Source organism: Pongo abelii, chromosome 13 (assembly GCF_028885655.2).
Source record: "Pongo abelii isolate AG06213 chromosome 13, NHGRI_mPonAbe1-v2.0_pri, whole genome shotgun sequence".
Taxonomy (NCBI): domain Eukaryota; kingdom Metazoa; phylum Chordata; class Mammalia; order Primates; family Hominidae; genus Pongo; species Pongo abelii.
Window position 1 is genome coordinate 22,183,076 of NC_071998.2, and position 19,495 is coordinate 22,202,570.

At 47.7% G+C, this 19,495-nt stretch overlaps 1 protein-coding gene across 2 annotated transcripts; it reads left to right on the forward strand.

Moving 5' to 3' along the window:
- The first annotated feature begins 314 nt into the window (after positions 1 to 314).
- Positions 315 to 1,973, forward strand: SIT1 (signaling threshold regulating transmembrane adaptor 1). Of its 2 annotated transcripts, XM_002819650.6 has the most exons (5): positions 315 to 516; positions 633 to 768; positions 853 to 911; positions 1,023 to 1,084; positions 1,187 to 1,973. In XM_002819650.6, the coding sequence occupies exons 1-5, from the start codon at positions 417 to 419 to the stop codon at positions 1,418 to 1,420; spliced, it is 591 nt and encodes a 196-aa protein (XP_002819696.1). In that variant the 5' UTR covers positions 315 to 416; the 3' UTR covers positions 1,421 to 1,973. The 2 variants fall into 2 exon arrangements, with proteins under 2 accessions (XP_002819696.1, XP_009242571.1); XM_009244296.3 differs by having other exon boundaries at positions 318 to 516; positions 633 to 911.
- The last annotated feature ends 17,522 nt before the right edge of the window (positions 1,974 to 19,495 follow it).

The window sequence follows — 19,495 nt, forward strand, 5'->3', positions numbered from 1 at the left end:
CTAATTGAGGAACACATCTTTCTTCCGGGACCAGAGTCGGGGAGGAAGGTGGGCATCCTGAAGCAGAAGGGGTGTTCCTGTCCTTGTTAGTCCTGCTTCACACCACTTCTGCCCCCACCCCCCACCCTCGGAGTCCTCAGGGACTCAACTGCCCGTGGCACATTACCCACAGGCCTGCTTCTCTTCTCAAGGGGGGCATAGGGCTCGGGCAGCGAGGGTGGGGGAAGCTCAGGAGCTGCAGGAGTGGCGCAGGTGCAGGCACAGGGCGGGGTCTTTGTTCTTTTTTTCATCCCTCCCCTCCCCCTTCCTCCCCGGAAACCAGAGACTTTGCCACCACCAGTATTGGGGATGCTGAGCTGTGGGGTACAGGCCTGAGGAGGGGTGGGAGTAAGAAGGGCTGTGGAAACTGTCAGGCCATGAACCAGGCTGACCCTCGGCTCAGAGCAGTGTGCTTGTGGACTCTCACATCAGCAGCCATGAGCAGAGGTGACAACTGCACGGATCTGCTGGCACTGGGTGAGCTGGGCGGGGCAGGGGCTGGTGGGGGAGGGGTCATGTGGCCCCAGGTCCCACCTGCTGGGCCCTGGGGATTGGGCGGGACAGTTACACCCCCCTTCCTTTCACATCCACAGGAATCCCCTCCATAACCCAGGCCTGGGGACTGTGGGTCCTCTTAGGAGCTGTGACGCTGCTATTTCTCATCTCGCTGGCTGCACACTTGTCCCAGTGGACCAGGGGCCGGAGCAGGAGCCATCCAGGGCAGGGACGGTGGGTGAGGGACAACAGGGATGGGTTGACTGAGAGTTCTCTCTTACCGAGAAGTCCCCACTCATCCCCTAAACTGTGTTGCAGCTCTGGAGAGTCTGTGGAAGAGGTCCCGCTGTATGGGAACCTGCATTATCTACAGACAGGTAGGGAGCTGGCAGAGAGGAGGGGCGCAGAGGCCAGGTCCTGGGTGGCTGGGATGGGGGCGTGCAGGAGGAGGGACAAGTTGCTGACCAGATTCCTGTTCCCTGTCCCAGGACGGCTGACTCAAAACCCAGAGCCAGACCAGCAGGATCCAACTCTTGGAGGCCCTGCCAGGGTGAGTCAGCTGCGGCTGGAGAAAAGGGGGAGGGAAGGAAGTGGGGGGCTTTTCGGGCTTTTCCGAGAGTCCAGTGAACTTCTAACAGCCTTGCATCTCCAGGCTGCAGAGGAGGTGATGTGCTATACCAGCCTGCAGCTGCGGCCTCCTCAGGGTCGGATCCCCGGCCCTGGAACCCCCGTCAAGTACTCGGAGGTGGTGCTGGACTCTGAGCCAAAGTCCCAGGCCTCGGGCCCTGAGCCGGAGCTCTATGCCTCAGTATGTGCCCAGACCCGCAGGGCCCGGGCCTCCTTCCCCGATCAGGCCTATGCCAACAGCCAGCCTGCAGCCAGCTGAGATGGAGGGCCTGGCACAGCGGGGCGTGCACTGCCCCAGCCCCCCGTAGCAGGGGCATGACTGTTTCCCAACCAGCACCCAAAGACGGGCGCCATTGCCAAGTCACAGGATGTGATCTACCCCGGACTTCCTATCTGAGCTTCAAGGGAGACATCTCAAGGCAAAGCTTTCGTGATGGAGGAGGCAAAGACAGTAGCCCCCTCCTCATTTCTTTTTTCTATCTGTTCCTCTTAGCCCCCAAACTCCCAGGTTCTCACTTCCTTCTTCTGGAGTTTAACCAGATCCTCCCCACCCCCGCTCCCTCATAGTCTACCCCCACGCCTCAGTGTCTCCTCAGGCACAGGAAGTGGGCAGTGGGGGAGGGGTAAGGGCCTGACAGTGGGTGGGTGGGTATATTCCTCGGGAGTCCACAGACTGGAGCGGACCTGGAACTTAGAGACGGGAGGGACCCGAGCCTGGCTTTTGACCTAACAACCCTAGCAGGAGAATATAGTCTCCATCCTGCTGTCTCTGTCCTGTCCCCAAGTTTTCAAATAAAACTTTCCAAAAAGTGTTTAGATTTTTACCTAGAAGGCTGAAGACTTGCAAAGGGCCCCGCAGACGGGGGTGTGAGCTTTGCTGTCTGCACGGAGCTCTTTCTGGGGGTGTCTAGCTGGGGATGAGGGGCCAAGAGGGGCCGCGGCATCAACACTGCAGAGGTGGGCGCAGGGGTGGAGGGCCAGAGCCCAGCTTGTCGGCTGCTCTTGCTGCTGCTAGAACACCCCCAGGATCTGCACTCAGAGCCACTGCATTCCCCCTGGGGCTGCAAGCTCACAGTCCTGAGCTACTCTCCCCTTGACCTCTATAACTGCCATCACCTCCACAACCTGCCAGCCTGGTTCCTTCATCAAGTCCCCTAACCTGACCTTCCTCTGTCCGCTATGAGTCCCACCTATACCCCTGTTTTGACATCAGTAGCCTTATCTGCACTTAGTCATCGTATACCCCTAGAGGCCTTCTCCTTACCCCATCACTATGGCAGTGGTCCATCTCCACTCACTCTCTCCCACCCTGGCCTCCCAAAGTGCTGGGATTACAGGCATGAGCCACCGTGCCCGGCCTTCACTCTCTCAGTTGTCACCTGCAGTCTTGGCAACAGTTTTGCTTGTCACCACTTTCATTTTAATCCCCATCTAATTTGTCCTGCCTGTCCACCCATCACCTGCTGATTCTTAACCCCAGCCTCCTGCCCCATATAGCATGCTACATCAGCCAGTTGGCACAGAGATTAAGACTTTGGGCTCGGGAGCCGGACTGCCTGCATTCAAATTCCATGTCTACCACTTACCAGCTGTGTGTTCTTGGGCAACTGTGCCTTGGTTTCTGAATCTGTAAGATTGAGAGGATATTAATGGTGTTTACTTCAAAAAAAGGTAGTTGTGAGGCTAAATGAGTTACCATTTGTAAAGCACTTAGAAAATAAATGCTCAATAATGCTAGGCATTATTAAAATAAGAGAAATACAGGATCCTCTATGGGAGCTCATAGGTGAAGTGACTTCTAGGTAGAGACATGACACATAGTAGGAATCTGCCAGGAGAAGCGAAGGACAGAAAATGCTCCAAGGCAAAGGGAATCACAGGCAAAGGAGAGGCTTATTCAGAGGACCTGGCAGAAGTGCATTAGGCACAGCCGGAGGGTAGAGTGAGATGGGGGCAATGGTAAGATGAGGCTGGAGGGGCAGACAGAGCCAGATCACACTGCGCCCGTAAGTCATGCCATGGAGCTTGGGCTTTATCCTGCAGGGGAGGTGAAAGGGAGTCACCGAAGGTTTTAAGCGAGGGATGAACACAGTGAGCTAAAGGCTCTAACTCCACGGGCTGCTGTGCTGATCTAGTGGTCAACAGTCTGGAGTCAGGTGGCACCTTTCAGAGGCTGTTGCAAGATTTAAGTGACAGGGGATGGCAGCAGTAGCGGTGGGGATGCAGAGGAGGGATGGATTACAAAGAGATGTTTAGGGTTTTCTTTTTTTTAAAAAAGGCCCCACCTATCACATCTTCCAGATTTCTGGTTAGAGCCTGTAACATCCCCCAACCCAAATCCTCATCATAATAATACAGCATAGCTCCACGTTGGTTTCAGCTCATCACCTTCCTCACCTGGCAATCTCTCTCTCTCTCTCTCACACGCACACACCCTCCACCCCTTAAGCCCATCTGCGATCCACCTCTCTAGCAAAAGCTCCAACTTGTCAAACCTCTTCTAGGATATTTCAAGGTCTAGACCATCTCCCCAGGGCCTCTGTAGAGGCGGGCAGCGCTTGACAGATCTTTCTGAGGTTTGAGGGGCTGAAGAAAGAAGCTGAGGCTTTCACTTCCAAGCTTCTCTTCTTCGCACTTGGAGTGCCACAGGAAGCCACAGAGGAGGAACCCGTGCGCCTGATTCCGGCCTGGTGGTCCCAATTTGAAAGGGACCACCATTCCCTTAAGCCCACCCCCCTACACACCCCACAAATGCCCCTGGGTCCCTGGACCTCTGAGGACCCCACCCTGGGCCTCCCCAGGAGAGGCCCAGGTCGCGGTTAAGGGCAGGTAGCTGGGGCTGCGGGGGAGGGAGGGAGGGAGGGAGGCTTCGGGGGCGGACACCGGATGCGGGGAACCACCGGCAGCGGGATGTGGGGTTCTGAGGGCTGCGGTGCTTCTGAAGATGGCTCAGCGTCGCGCCAGGTGGACGTGAGAGCTTTACCCTGGAGGAGGCGGGGGTTGGGGTCCCGCCTACCCACTGGGACGAGCCAAGGGCTCAAACGCCCCCAACCCTGCCCGCAGATCTCCCCGAAGCACCCGGTTCTCCCGGCCCGCCCAAACCCACCGCACTCGCCGCCTTCCCCCGCTTAGGACTGAGCCCGCAGCGCCGCCTCCTGGCGAGGGGCGGAGTTGCCACCACGTCTGCGCAGGCGGGATGCAGCCTGGCCCGCGGCATCCCGGGAGTTGTAGTCTCGACGCTTCGGGGCCTCCCCAGGGTCTGGTCCCTGACCACGCGCAGTGAGGGCCCCGCCGCTCCCCCAGCAGTCGCCTCCCAAGTTCGCAGAACGCAGCTGACCAGCTCCCTCTGGAGTGGGTGACACGACTGCTCACAAGCAGTCGTTTGTAAACTGAGTTTCTGTAAAGCAATTTTATTTTTCATGTGTGACTGTAGCGGGGTATGATTTGAACTTTGTTTTCCGTCCCCCAGCCCGGATTCTCTGTCTTCTCCTGTACCGCCGTTCCGTTTTCTTACCTTCTTACCTCGACTCTGTCACGGAGGCCCTCAGCCCTGAACACTAGGACTGGGCAGCTTCCCTATTGATTCCTGAACCTGGAACTTAAGACATCTTCCGAGGGCCCCCCTCGCCACACCCTCTAGCTGATCGACTCACAAATACCTGTGATTTCTCTCCCGGTCTCCACCTCCAGGTACTTCCCTAGTGGACTCCTTTCCCTCACCGGTGTAGCATTCCAGCCAGAAGGAGTGCCCGTCCCAGCGCCCCGTTCCCAGGGACAGACCTTCAGGGGGAGCCCCTAGGGCCCCAGCTGTCCCCCCTCTTTCTTAAAGCCCAGCTAGGAGGATAGGGACACACTGAAAACGGAAGAGGGAGGGTCTCTGGGACAGTCAAAGGTTCAACAGCAGGAAGTTCTTTTTTTTTTTTTTTCTTTTTTTTGAGGCGAAGTCTTGCTCTTGTCGCCCAAGCTGGAGTGCAATGGCACGATCTCGGCTCGCTGCAACCTCCGCCTCCCAGGTTCAAGCGATTCTCCTGCCTCAGCCTGCTGAGTAGCTGGGAATACAGGCGCCCGCCAACACGCCCGGCTAATTATTTTTGTATTTTTAGTAGAGAGGGGGTTTCGCCATGTTGGGCAGGCTGGTGAACTCCTGACTTCAGGTGATCCGCCCACCTAGGCCTCCCAAAGTGCTGGGATTACAGGCTTGAGCCACCGAGCCTGACGAGGTTCTTAAGAAATTACTTATAGGTGGGGAGGGTCTTTGGAAGCCACCCGGGCAGGGCCCCTCCATCTTTGGCCCTGCTCTGTAGCCTCTCAAAGATGGGTTTAAACTTCCAGCTTGGTTTTGTTACAAGGAGGGAAACAGCTGGGATGTGGAGAGAGACCAAGTGTTTTTTAATTCTTAATTTTTATGGGTACATAGTAGGTGTATGTATTTATAGAGTACATGAGATATTTTGATATACGCATACAATGCATAATACAGACCAAGTTTTTTTTTTTTTTTTGAGACGGAGTCTTGCTCTGTTGCCCAAGCTGGAGTGCAGTGGTGCAACCTTGGATCACTGCAACCTCCACCTCCCGGGTTCAAGCGATTCTCCTGCCTCAGCCTCCCTAGTAGCTGGGATTACAGGTGTGCACCACCATGCCCTGCTAATTTTTGTATTTTTAATAGAGACGGGGTTTCACCGTGTTGGCCAGGCTGGTCTCCAACTCCTGACCTCAAGTGATCCACCCGCTGGGATTACAGGCGTGAGCCACAGCGCCCGGCCCAGACCGAGTCTTAATGACTTCATTTGAAACCTTGAATCTAGACATGCCCATAGCTATATTTGCCTTCTGAACTTTTTGGCTATGTAAGCTAATGAATTCCTTTTTTTTTTGAGACGGAGTTTTGCTCTCGTTGCCCAGGCTGAAGTGCAATGGCGAGATCTCGGCTCACTGCAACCTCCGCCTCCCGGGTTCAAGCGATTCTCCTGCCTCAGCCTCCCGAGTAGCTGGGAATACAGGCATGCTCCACCACCCCCGGCTAATTTTGTGTTTTTAGTAAACGGAGTTTCTCCATGTTGGTCAGACTGGTCTGGAACTCCCGACCTCAGGTGATCTGTCCACCTTGGCCTCCCAAAGTGCTGGGATTACAGGCGTGAGCCACTGCACCACTGCACCCGGCCTTTTTTTTTTTTTTTTTTGGCTTAAGTCAAAGTTATGTTTTCTATCTCTTGCAATCACGAGTTCTGACTAATTCTGTGGGGGAAAGATGAACAGACCAGAGCCAGCTGAAGATGCTGAACCTCTGATGTCTTCACTTATTGCCCAATTCCTCCATGAACCACCCTCCTCTGACTTAAATGTACTGTCATGCCATTTGGCCCTAAGATATTTCTCCTTAACGTGTGAGTTAATCAGATCTCTTGTCTAGCTTATAAATTTCTAGAATCATATAGCCAAAAGGAGGCTGACAGATCTGGCCCAAAGTTACACCCACTGCAGGAACTGCCCTATGATTTCTTCTTGAATACTTCCAGAAGCTGAACCTCTCCTTGGTAAGGACCTCACTACCTTTCCAAGGACTCTCTTCCAATCTTTCTTATTGATAGAACTTTTAAAATTTGGAACCAAAGTCAGCTTCCTTTTTACTTGTCTCACTGGTTCTGTCAATACTGGTCTGACAACCCTGGAGGAACTGGGAGCCAGTCCTTACAAATAACCTAGGTCTTTTTTTTTTTTTTGAGACAGAGTTTCACTCTTGTTGCCCAGGCTGGAGTACAGTGGTGTGATCTTGGCTCACTGCAACCTCTGCCCCACCCCCGGTTTCAAGCGATTCTCCTGCCTCAGCCTCCAGAGTAGTTGGGACTACAGGCGCTCACCACCATGCCTGGCTAATTTTTTGTATTTTTAGTAGAGATGGGGTTTCACCATGTTGGCCAGGATGGTCTCAAACTCCTGACCTTGTGATCGACCCACCTCGGCCTCCCAAAGTGTTGGGATTACAGGCGTGAGCCACCATGCCTGGCCTTTCGTTTTTTTTGTTTTTGTTTTTTTCCTTTTCAGGAGAAGCTTTCTAAAGTGCCTTCTACAGTTTATTTGTTTGTTTTGAGACAGAGTTTTTCTCTGTCACCCAGGCTGGAGTACAATGGTGTGATCTTGGCCCCACTGCAACCTCCACCTCCAGATTTAAGCAATTCTCCTGCCACAGCCTCCCAACTTCTGGAGTAGCTGGGATTATTGGGGCGTGCCAATACACCTGGCTAATTTTTGTATTTTTAGTAGAGACGAGGTTTCACTATGTTGGCCAGGCTGATCTTGAATGCCTGACCTCAGGTGATCTGCCTGCCTCCGCCTCCAAAAGTGTTGGGATTACAGGCATGAGTTACCGAGCCCGGCCTCTTCTACAGTTCTTTTACAGACTTTATTTGCAGCTTACTCATCACTCCCTTTCAGCTTGATCCTTAACGTATGGCACTAAGAAGTGAATCTAGTACTGGGAACACATAGTGGGGGGCCATCTCTTTGACTCGGCGCGCTAAGTCTACCAGGCCTTTGTTTGTAAGGAATCAACTCTTTAAGTGAAGCGGTGTTTATTGTAAGGACACATGGGGCAATCAGGAGGCCTAAATGGAATGGGAATCCCAGAACAGTGGCTATGGTGTGAGTAGACCTCTGCAGACTGTTATTGGATCTCAGATCTCTGCAGTGCTGGGGACTGTCACGTGCGTCTGTGATGGTCCAGGGGGCTTCCAAGGCGATTGGGCAGTGTCAGTCTTCAGCTGCTAAGCCGAGGAGATGTGGGAAGGAGTCAGCCAAGGAACATTGGGTTTGAGCTCCAGGAGCTTTAGGAATGGCGGCGATGTGAGTCGGACAGTCCGACCTCCAGTGGGGGCCCATACAGACAGGGCACGGCCTAGGAGGAATCCTGGGCTGTGGGCATTCTGAGGCCCAGTGGCCAGGCTTTTGGCATTTGAAGCAAGGTCCACGAGGAGGTTTTGAAGGAGCCCCTGGGAACTGTGGCTTGGATGTTCTGAAGTTTTTGTATGCTGGAGACGTGGTTGTGGGTTGTCTTACAGCGGAGGCAAGTAGCTGTAACTCAGAGATGTGTTGTCACTTGGCTGCCTCTTCTCTATTATTGTACACCTTGAAGGCAAGGTTAATTAAGTCCTGTTGTGGGGTTTGAGGGCCGGAATCCAATTTTTGGAGTTTTTTCCTAATGTCAGGAGCAGATTGGGTGATAAAATGCATATTAAGAATAAGGTGGCAACCCAAAAGCAACTAAGAGCGTTCCTTGGCATAACAGGCTTCTGCCGAATATGGATTCCCAGGTACAGCGAAATAGCCAGGCCATTATATACACTAATTAAGGAAACTCAGAAAGCTAATACCCATTTAGTAAGATGGACACCTGAAGCAGAAGCAGCTTTCCAGGCCCTAAAGAAGGCCCTAACCCAAGCCCCAGTGTTAAGCTTGCCAATGGGGCAAGACTTTTCATTATATGTCACAGAAGAAACAGGAATAGCTCTAGGAGTCCTTACACAGGTCCGAGGGATGAGCTTGCAACCCGTGGCATACCTGAGTAAGGAAATTGATGGAGTGGTAAAGGGTTGGCCCCATTGTTTACGGGTAGTGGCAGCAGTAGCAGTCTTAGTATCTGAAGCAGTTAAAATAATACAGGAGATCTTACTGTATGGACCTCTCATGATGTGAACAGCATACTCACTGCTAAAGGAGACTTGTGGCTGTCAGACAACCGTTTACTTAAATATCAGGCTCTATTACTTGAAGGGCCAGTGCTGCGACTGTGCACTTGTGCAACTCTTAACCCAGCCACATTTCTTCCAGACAATGAAGAAAAGATAGAACATAACTGTCAACAAGTAATTGCTCAAACCAATGCCACTCGAGGGGACCTTTTAGAGGTTCCCGTGACTGATCCCGACCTCAACTTGTATACTGATGGGAGTTCCTTTGTAGAAAAAGGACTTCGAAAAGCAGGGTATGCAGTGGTCAGTGATAATGGAATACTTGAAAGTAATCCCCTCGATAATGGAATACTTGAAAGTAATCCCCTCACTCCAGGAACTAGTGCTCAGCTGGCAGAACTAATAGCCCTCACTTGGGCACTAGAATTAGGAGAAGGGAAAAGGGTAAATATATATACAGACTGTAAGTATGCTTACCCAGTCCTCCATGCCCATGTAGCAGTATGGAGTGAAAGGGAATTCCTAACTTCTGAGGAAACACCTATCAAACATCTGGAAGCCATTAGGAGATTACTGTTGACTGTACAGAAACCCAAAGAGGTGACAGTCTTACACTGCCGGGGGTCACCAGAAAGGAAAGGAAAGGGAAATAGAAAGGAACCGCCAAGCGGATATTGAAGCCAAAAGAGCTGCAAGGCAGGACCCTCCATTAGAAATGCTTATAGAAGGACCCCTAGTATGAGGTAATCCCCTCCAGGAAACCAAGCCCCAGTACTCAGAAGAAGAAATAGAATGAGGAAACTCAAGAAGACATAATTTCCTCCCCTCAGGATGGCTAGCCACTGAAGAAGGAAAAATACTTATGCCTGCAGCCAACCAATGGAAATTACTTAAAACCCTTCACCAAATCTTTCACTTGGGCATTGATAGCACCCATCAGATGGCCAAATTATTATTTACTGGACCAGGCCTTTCAAAACTATCAAGCAGATAGTCAGGGCCTGTAAAGTGTGCCAAAGAAGTAATCCCCCGCACTGCAGGCCATACATTTCAATCCATGTATCTTTAACCTCCTTGTTAAGTTTGTCTTTTCCAGAATTGAAACTGTAAAACTACAAATGGTTCTTCAAATGGAGCCCCAGATGCAGTCCATGACTAAGATCCACCGCGGACCCCTGGACCAGCCTGCTTGCCCATGCTCCAATGTTAGTGACATCGAAGGCACCCCTCCTGAGGAAATCTAAACTGCACAACCCCTACTATGCCCCAGTTCAGCAGGAAGCAGTTAGAGCGGTCATCAGCCAACCTCCCCAACAGCACTTGGGTTTTCCTGTTGAGAGGGGGGACTGAGAGACAGGACTAGCTGGATTTCCTAGGCCGACTAAGAATCCCTAAGCCTAGCTGGGAAGGTGACCGCATCCACCTTTAAACACGGCAATTAGGCAAAAACAGGAGGTAAAGAAATAGCCAATTATCTTTTGCCTGAGAGCACAGCAGGAGGGACAAGGATTGGGATATAAACCCAGGCATTCAAGCCGGCAACAGCAACCCCCCTTTGGGTCCACTCCCTTTGTATGGGAGCTCTGTTTTCACTCTATTAAATCTTGCAACTGCACTCTTCTGATCCATGTTTGTTACGGCTCGAGCTGAGCTTTTGCTCGCCGTCCACCCCTGCTGTTTGCCACTGTCGCAGACCTGCCGCTGACTCCCATCCTGCTGCTGACTCCCATCCCTCCAGATCCGGCAGGGTGTCTGCTGTGCTTCCGATCCAGTGAGACTCCCATTGCCACTCCCGATCGTGCTAAAGGCTTGCCATTGTTCTTGCATGGCTAAGTGCCTGGGTTCGTCCTAATAGAGCTGGACACTAGTCACTGGGTTCCACAGTTCTCTTCCATGACCCAGAGCTTCTAATAGAGCTATAACACTCATCACATGGCCCAAGATTCCATTCCTTGGAATCCGTGAGACCAAGAACCCCAAGTCAGAGAACATGAGGCTTGCCACCATCTTGGAAGCGGCTCACCACCATCTTGGGAGCTCTGTGAGCAAGGACCCACGGTAACACTAAGAGGGTCATGGGAATCACCAAATTTATAGCTAGTTGTTCAGAAGTGTGGGTGACCTGGGGACCCCCAAAGTACAGCTGGAATCTGAAGTAAGAGAAGATTTGTGAAGGATTAAGCCCTTAACTTATGGAGTCTGCACTAACTGTAGATGGTCAGTGCCAGAAATGACTTTTAGTACAGCAATTTTGGTTGAAACAGAAAAATGTCACAGAATGAAAACCATTTTAGTAAACAGCAATAATTCAGTCATTTTTGGTGGAAATTCTTTGATGTGATCTAAACCAAAATGAGATCAGCTTTGCTTCAAAAAGATTTTGCCAAATAAGAGAAACTGCTGAATATTTAACGTTTAAAATATCAATTTCTATGCATTTTTTCCTTTTTCATAGTGTTCAGGAATTAATTTTGTTAGCAGTCAAGCTTGCTTAATCCTCAGAGTTACATTTCCATTTTGCAAAGTAACAACTGGTTGGTTTTTACTCTTAGTTTCCCTTTCCCCACCCAGCATGTAAACAACCTGCCATATTGTTGCAAAAAGGCAAATAGGGTTAAAATTAGAGACAAGACTTCCATCATTTTTGCCAAACAGAGAGGGAAGAACTCAGCAATCACATAATTCTGCTCAAACTAAGTGTATCTGAGAACTATTCAAATGTTCACAGGAGGACATATGACCTCTTTCTTCCCCATTTCTCTTTGGATGTTACACTTTGTCATTTGTCATCAAAATTGGCCTTTTCCTTTATCTCTTTGTGGTAAAGCTTGATGGCATCTGAATTTACACTGTCTCCTTGACAGTTGTGCTGCTTCTGCTTCTTTCTGGCAGTTTCTACTTTTCCTTTCATTTTATTATCCTGCTTTTTATTTCAATTTTGTTTTTATAGTCTCTGTGTACTGTCTTGACCTTTAGATAGTCTTACCTTCAATACGGCAAGGATGTCACACTACCACGTACAAATAACAATGTGCTTTCTTAGCTCATTTCCCTAGCATGACTTTTTTTGAGACGTCAAAAGCAAGTTTTTGAGAAACCAATTGCATTTTTATTTTGCTCTAAGGGTTCTTAACCCAATGTCTCTTCTTTTATTCTTATTTTATTACCCAAGGGAAAAAAATTTACTTAGTTTATTTGTTTAAAGCCAGTACTTTGCTCATCAATTAATGTTTGTTGAATTTATTCCCACTGGATGAGTAGTTGTATTCTTTTGAAATAATGTGTCAAATCTTTGTGCCTAAAGATTAAAAAAATAAAAGTAAAATACATCTTAAAAAAAAAAAAAAGAATAAGGCGGCCTTCTGGCCCCTCCGGGTCTAGGGCGGTAGAGCATCTAAGGGTTGCTGCTAAATGGGTCATGAACTGGGCTGGGTTTCTTCTTTACCTTGGGTAGCTTCCTTTAGCTTGTCATAATTAACAGCTTTGTGTGCTGCCTTTTAAAGCCCTTCAACTAGGCAGGAAATCATGTAATCTTGCCTAGCTATACCTGGGGAATCTGCCTGATAGTTCCAATGGGGATCCTCTCGGGGAACTGCTCTAATGCCTTCATGGAGGTCTGGCTCATGAAGCCGGTGGTTATCAGCGTGAGATTGGGCTAGAGAAAAAACTCCTTCCCATTCATCTGGGGAGAGAATAGAAGTTAGGATGACATTTAAGTCACTCCAGGTTAAATTGTAGGACAAAGTTAGATATCGGAATTCCTGTATATATTTAGTGGGGTCTGATGAGAAAGAGCCCAAACACTGGCTGATTTGGGAAAAGTCTGATAGAGAAAAAGGCACATGTACTCAGACTATGCCTTCAGCTCCAGCCACTTCTCTAAGAGGAAATTGTTGGGCAGGTAGGGGAGAGCTAGTCACAGAACGAAACTATAAGCCAGACCGGGTGTGAGGAGGGGAGGTAATAGAAGGGTTATAGGGTGGGGGAGTGGAGGCTGAAGAAGAGTTGGAGCCTGATTAGCCTGGCGGGGAGCGACCTGAGGAGGAGCAGTCTGGGGAGGAGGGGAGAGGTCAGATGGGTCGGTAGAAAAGGAAGATTCAAAAGACTCAGCGACACTTGGGGTTGGGACTGAAGGGACAGGTGGGAGGGAAAGAAGGAGGATTTGGGACAAGTCGCATTGGGAACAGAGACTAGGGAGGGAACAAAGTGTGAAAGATGCCCGGATGTACGGCACCTCAGACCATTTGCCCATTTTTCGACAAAAATTATCTAGGTCTTGTAGGATAGACAAATTGACGGTGCCATTCTCTGGCCACTTGGAGCTATTTTTGAGTTTGTATTGGGGCCAAGCAGTATTGCAGGAGAAAATAAGGCATTTAGGTTTTAGGTTAGGTGTGAGTCAAAGGGGTTTTAGGTTTTTAAGAACACAGGCTAAGGGAGAAGATGGGGGAATGGAGGGCGGAAGGTTGCCCATAGTGAAGGAGGTAAGTTTAAAGAGAAAGGTAGAGACACGGAGCAGGGGGTGATGAGCAGCCCTGGGCTGCAATGTCGGTGAGCAGCCAAAGCAGGCGTCCCCGCAATTGACTCGCCACCAAGGGAATGTGGGTGAATGACCAAGGCAGGTGTCCCCATGGTGATCAGACACCAATGAAATGTGGGTGAATAATCAGGCAGGCGTCCCTGCAGTGATTAGACACCAAGGGAAGGCTGTCTTCCCGAGTCAGTGACCAGCGCCAGAGTTTTGGGTCCACAGATAAAATGTGTCTCCTTTGTCTCTGCTAGAGAGGAAAAAGAACTGGAATTGGAAGGACAGGGAGATTGAAGGGTAGCAAGAGAGGGAGATTGAAGGGTAGCAAGAGAGGCTGGAGAAGAGAGTGAAAAGACTGCTTACCCAATTTGAAATTGGTGAGATATTCCTTGGGCTGGTTGGTCTGAGGACCCGAGGTCATAGGTGGATCTCCTCACAGAGTTAGGGCGAGGACAGGGGACCCGTCTCCCAAAGAAGTCCTCCTGTCCCGGGTCTTCAGCACCAAATGCCATGCACGTCCGTGTGAAGAGACCACCAAACAAGCTTTGTGTGAGCAATAAGGCTGTTTATTTCACCTGGGTGCAGGCGGGCCGAGTCCGAAAAGACAGTCAGCAAAGGGTGATGGGATTATCATTAGTTTTTATAGGTTTGGGATAGGCGGTAGAGTTAGGAGCAATTTTTTGCAGGCAGGGGGTAGATCTTCTTACAAAGTACGTTCTCAAGGGTGGGGAGAATATTACAAAGTACCTTCTTAAGGGTGGGGAGGGTGTATCGTACAAAGTATATTCACAAGGGTGGGGGAATATCACAAAGTACTTATCGCAAGGGTGGGGAGGGTGTATTTTCACAAAGTCAATTGATCAGTTAGGGTGGGGCAGGAACAAATCACCATGGTGGAATGTTATCAGTTAAGGCAGGAACTGGCTATTTTAACTTCTTTTGTGGATCTTCAGTTGCTTCAGGCCATCTGGATGTATCCGTGCAGGTCACAGGGGATATAATGGCTTTTCTTGGGCTCAGAGGCCTGACAGGGACCTCAGTGACAGGAGTATGTGGGACTTCAGGATCCTGCTCTTCTAGTTCCAAGACTCAGATACTCTCTTCATTTCTGACCTCGTGATCCACCCACCTAGGCCTCCCGAAGTGCTGGGATTACAGGCTTGAGCCACCGAGCCTGACGAGGTTCTTAAGAAATTACTTATAGGTGGGGCGGGTCTTTGGAAGCCATGCGGCCAGGGCCTCTCCATCTTTGGCCCTGCTCTGCAGTCTCTCAAAGATGGGTTTAAACTTCCAGCTTGGTTTTGTTACAAGGAGGGAACAGATTTAAGCGATTCTCATTTCTTCATTTCTACTTCTTTTATTTATATTCAATTTCTTCCCACTTTGCTAACTTGCTTCCCTACCCTTTACTGTATATTCTCTACTTAGTTGTTCTGGTTCCTTATAACAGCTTCATATTTCCTCTTCTGTCTTGTGACCTCAGTTAAATGTTTAATTATAGAAATAACGTGCACGTGGTAAAAAAAAAAAAAATCAAATAGAACCAAAGGCTACACAACAGTGGTTCTCAACCAAGGGTGACTTTGCCCCCCACCCCCTGCAGGAAACATTTAGGGCATGTCTGGAAACATTTTTGGTTTTCACAACTGGGGAGGGGGTGGTAGTGGAAAGAGGTCAAGGATGCTGTTAAACAACCTACAAAACTCAGGTCAGCTACTCACAATAAGGAATTTCTCACCTAAAATTTATAGTGCTGAGGGTGAGAAATCCTAGCATGGGGAAAAAATAAAAGTAAACGGCTCTCTCCCCCAATTCCAATTCCTACTCCCAGTCATAGTTCCCAGAGGTAACTACTTTCAACACTTCCTGGCTTTAAGTGTTTTGGTGACTTGGTATTTGTTAATAGTGATACTTAGACCTCTCAGAGCAAGGGAATTCTAGGAAACTCAAGTGAGGTTCTCCATTCCACACCCCCTCTGACAACTCCAGCTATAGGTGACAAACTTTAAGTGGGCTCCTCTGGGCTCCAAGCAGAGAGAATTCCTTATAGACAAGTTCTGGAAAACAGCCTCAGAGCCAAAAGTAAGGACTTTCAGGAAGAAAGCAAGTCTGAGAGACAGCCTGCTTCCCAAGGACAATCATGACTCTTCTGGGTCTTAACTCCCAGCAAAACTAATAGTGGATTTAATTTCTCAGCCCTTGAGGCTGGGAGAATGCAGAAAAACCAGAGGGCAGAGGAACCTGCTGGCAGAGACAGCTGAATCCCTGACAGAAAAAATGAGAACCTGGAAGAGATATGTGTGAAGCTCAAACACAAAAGATTTCCTTGAACTAGAAAATGTGATCTCAGAACTAAAAATTTCCATTGATAAATCAAAGGAGAGGACAGTCATTGCTGAAACCCCAAAATAGGTCTAGAAAATTAAATAGAAAAAAAAGTGTCAAAATCTAGCACAAAAATATAGAATTGCAAATATGTGGTAGAAGGTAGAAGCCTGGAACAGATACAGTAGACTTAACCTGCAAATGCTGTGGGTTCCAGGAGAAAAAGGAACAAGAGAGGAGGGGTCATAATTAAATAATAGATGAAATTTTTCTAAACTGAAGAAAGACTGATTCCAGCTCCAGTTGAAATGAAAAGACACACACTCAGCTACATATAGGCAAAAATTCTAAAACTCTAAGAATATAGGAAATCTTACATACTTTAAGGCAGAAAGCAAGTTATTTTTTCTCATCTGCAACCCTGAAAGTTAAAAGAACCCCAAATGGAATGTGGGCTAATGAAAGAAAAGGCCTGCAACCTATACCCAGCCAAGGAAGAAAAAAAGATTTGCAAAAATCACTGAGTAACTCATCTGAGAAATACTTTTGAGAAGAGACTCTAATAAACAACAAATGAACCCTAACAGAGACTTCAAGACAGGGGAAGAGAAGAGGCAAGAAACCAGTGGGGAGCAACGAACCATGTCTGTTTATGAGGTGTAACATACATGCTAAATAAGGACTCTTGAAACAGATGGAACACACTATAAAGGAAATTCTAATGAGGACTAAATTATCTCATGAAAACTGTGGAGTCAGGCGGTGGGGATAAGGGGAAGGTAAAAGTGTTCCAGAAATCTAAGGCAGGGAGAGGTGGGGAGGAAAAAGGGGAGAAAGGAAGGGACGTGAAAGTAATCTAAAGATCACATTTTGGCCAGCCGCGGTGGCTCACGCCTGTAATCCCAGCACTTTCAGAGGCCGAGGTGGGCGGATCACCTGAGGTCAGGAGTTCAAAACCAGCTTGGCCAACATGGCGAAACCCTGTCTCTACTAAAAATACAAAAATTAGCTGGGCCTGGTGGCGGGCTCCTGTAATCCCAGCTACTTGGGAGGCTGAGGCAGGAGAATTGCTTGAACCCAGGAGGTGGAAGTTGCAGTGAGCCAAGATCGTGCCACTGTACTCCAGCCTGGGGAACAAGAGTGAGACTCTGTCTCAAAAATAAAAAAGATTACGTCTCAAAAATAAAAAAGATTACATTTTATTGGGATGGGGAGGAAATAGAAGATAATTAAAGTATTCTGGAAATAGTAGCTGTTGTTTTCATACACTAGAAAAGTCATGTGTATCTATCTGAGAGCAGGGACAGGGATGGTAACTATTAATAGAATGACAAACTCCAAATTAATGAGGAGAAAAATTGAATGAGTAGTAATTTATTTAATCTAGCAAAGATTAAAAAAAGAAGAGTTAACAACAATATAAAAAAACTTTAAAACAAGTAAGATGGAAATAAGAAAATCAAATACATCACTCATTACAGTAAATACAAGTGGACTGAAATCTACCATTAAAAGACTGTCAGATTTTGTTATAAATCAAATTTAGGTACACATTACTTAAGAGAAACACACTTAAAGTGATAAAATTTTAAAATAAAGACATGGAAAGAGATACCAGGCAAATATTAAATATTATTTTAAAAACCAGAGGCTATATACAGACAATGCCCGACTTACAATGGTTTAACTTAGGATTCTTTGACTTTACGATGGGTTTATCAGGGTATTAAATGCATTTTCGACTAACATTACTTTCTACTTATGATGGGTTTTTCGGAACGTAGTCCCATCGTAAGTCAAGGAACATCTGTACTGATATCAAACGAGAAATTTAAGTTACGGGCTGGGGGAGGTGGGAGAAGAGTGCCTGCAAAGGGATAGGAGGATTTTGGGAGGGATAGGAATGTTTTGTATCTTAATTGTGGTGGTAATTACACAACTGAAAACACTTGTCAAAACTCATAGGATTGTACACTTAAAATGGATCAATTTGTTGTATATAAATTACAATGCAATAAAACTGGTTTTTAAAAAAAGAATGAAAATACTATGTTCACAAAATAAAAATGTGAAATGAGAAAACAGCATAACATGAGAAACTCTCTCAATTACCCTGTATTATATATTATACTGTCAAAAAGATAGCAAGCTTTAAACAACACATGCACAGGAAAAATAAACGGAGCACTTATTTCAAGAAATTATAAAAAGAATAAGAAAAGAAATCAAATCAGAAAATAATAACTAAAGCTAACACTAATGAAATGAAAACAAAAAACACAAAAAACAAAAATACTAAAAAGGCCCAGGCACAGTGGCTCATGCCTGTAATCCCAGCACTTTGGGAAGCCGAGGCGGGAGAATCACTTGAGTTTAGGAGTTTGAAACCAGTCTGGGCAACATGGTGAAACCCCATCTCTGAAAAAAAAAAAAAAATTACAAAAATTAGCCAGGCGTGGTGGTGTACGCTTCTAGTCCCAGCTACTTGGGAGGCTGAGATGGGAGGGTAGATTGAGCCCAGGAGGTGGAGGTTCCAGTGAGCTGAGATTGCACCACTGCACTCCAGCCTGGGCAACAGAGCCACACCCTGTCTCAAAAAGAAAGAAAAAAAAACTAAAAAGGATAAATAAATCCAAAAAAATTGTATTTTAAAAGAGCTAATAAGGCTGGGCACAGTGGCTCATGCCTGAAATCCCAGCACTTTGGTAGGCTGAGGCAGGCGGATCACCTGAGGTCAGGAGTTTGAGACCAGCCTGGTCAACACGGTGAAAACCTGTCTCTCCTAAAAAATACAAAAATTAGCAGGGTGCAGTGGCGGACATCTGTAACCCCAGCTACTTGGGAGGCTGAGGCAGGAGAATCGTTTGAACCCAGGAGGTAGAGGTTGCAGTGAGCCGAGATGGTGCCACTGCACTCCAGCCTGGGCGACAGAGTAGGGCTCCGTCTCGAAAAAAAAAAAAAAGAGCTAATAAAATAAACCTCTTGCAAGCCAAATTAAGGGGGGAAAAAGAGAGAAAGATTAAATAGACAAGATTAGTTATGAGAAACAAAACATTCTTACAAATAGAGGAGAAGGCCGGGCACAGTGGCTCACGCCTGTAATCCCAGCACTTTGGGAGGCCGAGGCAGGCGCATCACGAGGTCAGGAGATCAAGACCATCCTGGCTAACACGGTGAAACCCCATCTCTACTAAAAATACAAAAAATTAGGTGTGGTGGTGGGCATCTGTAATCCCAGCTACTCTGGAGGCTGAGGCAGGAGAATGGCGTGAACCTGGGAGACGGAGCTTGCAGTGAGCCAAGATTGCGCCACTGCACTCCAGCCTGGGTGACAGAGCGAGACTCCGTCTCAAAAAAACAAAAAACAAAAAACAAAACAAAACAAAAATCAGAGGAGAAAATGGAAGAATTATAAAACAGTACAACTGAAAATCAACCAATTTGAAAATTTAGAGGAAATGGATATCTTTCAAGAAATATATAAATTACCAAAATTGACCCAGGAGAAAGAGGAAAGCTTGAATAGCCCAACTTATTTTAGAAAAGACTACAATAGGAAGGTGATGAGAGACTCCTTTTGGGAAATACTGCATTCACGTGGCACCAGATATGAGTTTTTTCTAACCTTAAATAATAATTTCTATGCCATTTATTTATTTATATTTATTTATTTATTTTTTTGAGTGTAGTCTGGCTCTGTAGCCCAGGCTGGAGTGCAGTGGCTCGGTGATCTTGGCTCACTGCAAGGTCTGTCTCCCGGGTTCACGCCATTCTCCTGCCTCAGCCTCCTGAG